This window comes from Dendrobium catenatum, unplaced genomic scaffold, assembly GCF_001605985.2.
Source record: "Dendrobium catenatum unplaced genomic scaffold, ASM160598v2 fragScaff_scaffold_485, whole genome shotgun sequence".
NCBI lineage: Eukaryota > Viridiplantae > Streptophyta > Magnoliopsida > Asparagales > Orchidaceae > Dendrobium > Dendrobium catenatum.
In genome coordinates, this window is record NW_021318947.1 from 21,265 (window position 1) to 23,585 (window position 2,321).

Here is a 2,321-nt window from a genome sequence, read left to right on the forward strand (position 1 = left end):
CCCAGGAGGGGCCGGCTGAGGCGGTTCCAAAGGAACCGCCATATCAATACCGTCCTCCCAAAGAATCACCTTGTCCTCAAGGTGAAAACTAGAAAACTGCTGCTTTACCCTTTCGTACGGCTCCCACGTGGCATCGTAGTCCGGCAGATTCTTCCACTTGATCAGTACTTCTTTTGCCCCTTCTTCTTTCTGACGAACCCCCATCAACTCTAAGGGTTCCATAATCACCTCTAAATCTTTTGTAAGTGTGGCTGGTAACTCCAAGCTGGCTGTATAATCTCCAATAGCTCTTCTCAGCTGTAACACATGAAAAACCGGATGAATAGTCGCCATGAGTGGTAGTTTCAGCCGATATGCCACTGCTCCGATTTTCTCCAATATTTCATAAGGTCCAAAGAATCTTGGGGCGAGCTTTTCATTTCTTCTGTTGGCCATTGTCTTTTGCCGGTATGGTCGGAGCTTTAAGAACACTTTATCTCCTGCTTCGAACTGGATGTCATTCCTATGACCATCAGCTGTTTCATCACAATCTATTGAGTCTCAGCAGATATTTCTTTAATTCCTCTAATACTCGATCCCTTTCCTCCAAGTACTCATCTACTGAAGAGACTGGAGTACTGCTACTCCCAACATGCACAAAGTGAGGGGGGTCCCTTCCGTACATCACCTTGAATGGAGTCATTTGTGAAGCCGAGTGAAAAGAGGTGTTGTACCAGTACTGCCCAGGACAGCCATTTGGCCCAAAGTTTGGGTGTCTCTGACACAAAACATCACAAACAGGTCTCCAAGCTCCTATTGACCACCTCTGTTTGGCCATATATCTGTGGGTGGTAAGCGATGCTCCTCTTCAGAACTGTCCCCTGTAACCTGAACAATTCCCTCCAAAAATGACAGAGGAACACCTTATCTCTGTCTCACACAATCGCCTCTGGTACGCCATGCAATCTGACCACCTCTCTAATGAATGCTGAAGTCATTGTCACCGCGGTGTAAGGATGTCGGAGGGGAATGAAATGAGCATACTTGCTCAATCTATCCACCACTACCAAGATTACTGTGAAGCCTTCTGAACAGGGAAGCCCATATATGAAATCCATGGATATCTCCTCCCAGACTCATCTTGGTAGTGCCAACGGCTGTAGTAGTCCCCCTGGTGACATCGCCAAATACTTGTTCCTCTGACATATCTCACACCTTGCCACCATCTCTTCTACATCTCTATGCATTCCCTTCCAGTAAAGCTCGACCGCTAGTCTTTTGTAAGTCTTCTACATTCCTGAATGGCCCCCCACTACGCTCCCATGAAATTCCTGGAGTAAATTTGGGATGTGGATCGAGGTACAAGGCAACACAAATCTCCCCTGGTACAGTAGTTTGTCTCCCTCTAATGAGTACCATGGATGGCTACCCTCCTCTTTTAGCAAAGCTGCCTTGATCCTTCCCAGTTCTTCATCTCTAACACTTTCTTCCCTGATAGCCTCCCAATCAAGCATCAAAGGAACGGATAATGCAACTGTCTGCAGCTCCCCCATGCATTTGGACAAAGCATTTGCCGCTTTGTTCTCTACTCCTAGTCTGTACTAAATCTCAAAATAGCACCCTAGCAATTTGGACAACTACCTTTGATGCTCTTCCGTCACCATCCGCTGTTCCAGTAGGTATTTCAGGCTTCATTGATTTGTCCTGACTATGAAATGTCTCCCTAGTAGGTAGGCCCCCACTTCTGGATGGCTAAGACGATGGCCATTAACTCCCTCTCGTAAACTAACTTCAGTCGGGCTCTAGCAGTCAATACCTAGCTAAAGTAGACAATGGGTTTGCGACTCTGCATCAGTACTGCACCCAGCCCATACCTTGAAGCATCTGTCTCCACAATGAAGGTCTGAGTGAAATATGGCAAGGCTAGGACCGGCATCGTAGTCATTGTCTTCTTCAAGCTCTCAAATGCTGATGTAGCCGCCTCTCCCCATAGGAACCCGTCCTTCTTCAATTGTTCCGTGAGTGGCTATGCTATGGAGCTATACCCCTTCACGAACCTCCTGTAGTAACCCGTCAGTCCTAGGAATCCCCTTAATTCCCTAAGATTTTTCGGCACTTGCCACCTTATCATAGCTTCAATTTTGGACTGATCCGCTGCAACTCCTTTTGACACCACATGGCCCAAGTATTCTACACTGGCTTGTGCAAAGCAGCATTTCTTCAAATTAGCCCTCAGCTGGTGCTCCTGCAGTACCTCTAGCAACCTTTTCAAATGATCCCAATGCTCCTCTTCTGTCCTGCTGTAGACCAGGATGTTGTCAAAGAATAACAGTACAAATCGT

The 2,321-nt window shown here is 46.9% G+C and overlaps 1 protein-coding gene across 1 annotated transcript in view; it reads right to left on the reverse strand.

Annotated features, from left to right (window-relative positions):
- Window positions 1-1,915, reverse strand: part of LOC110114341 — a 5,800-nt gene extending 3,885 nt beyond the window's left edge. The window contains exons 1-4 of the mRNA XM_028694440.1: window positions 1,854-1,915; window positions 1,396-1,575; window positions 779-867; window positions 51-530 (exon numbers count right to left, since the gene is read on the reverse strand). Of these exons, the coding sequence (XP_028550273.1) occupies window positions 51-530; window positions 779-867; window positions 1,396-1,575; window positions 1,854-1,915 (811 nt within the window). The remainder of the gene's footprint in view (window positions 1-50; window positions 531-778; window positions 868-1,395; window positions 1,576-1,853) is intronic.
- Between the last annotated feature and the right edge of the window lie 406 nt (window positions 1,916-2,321).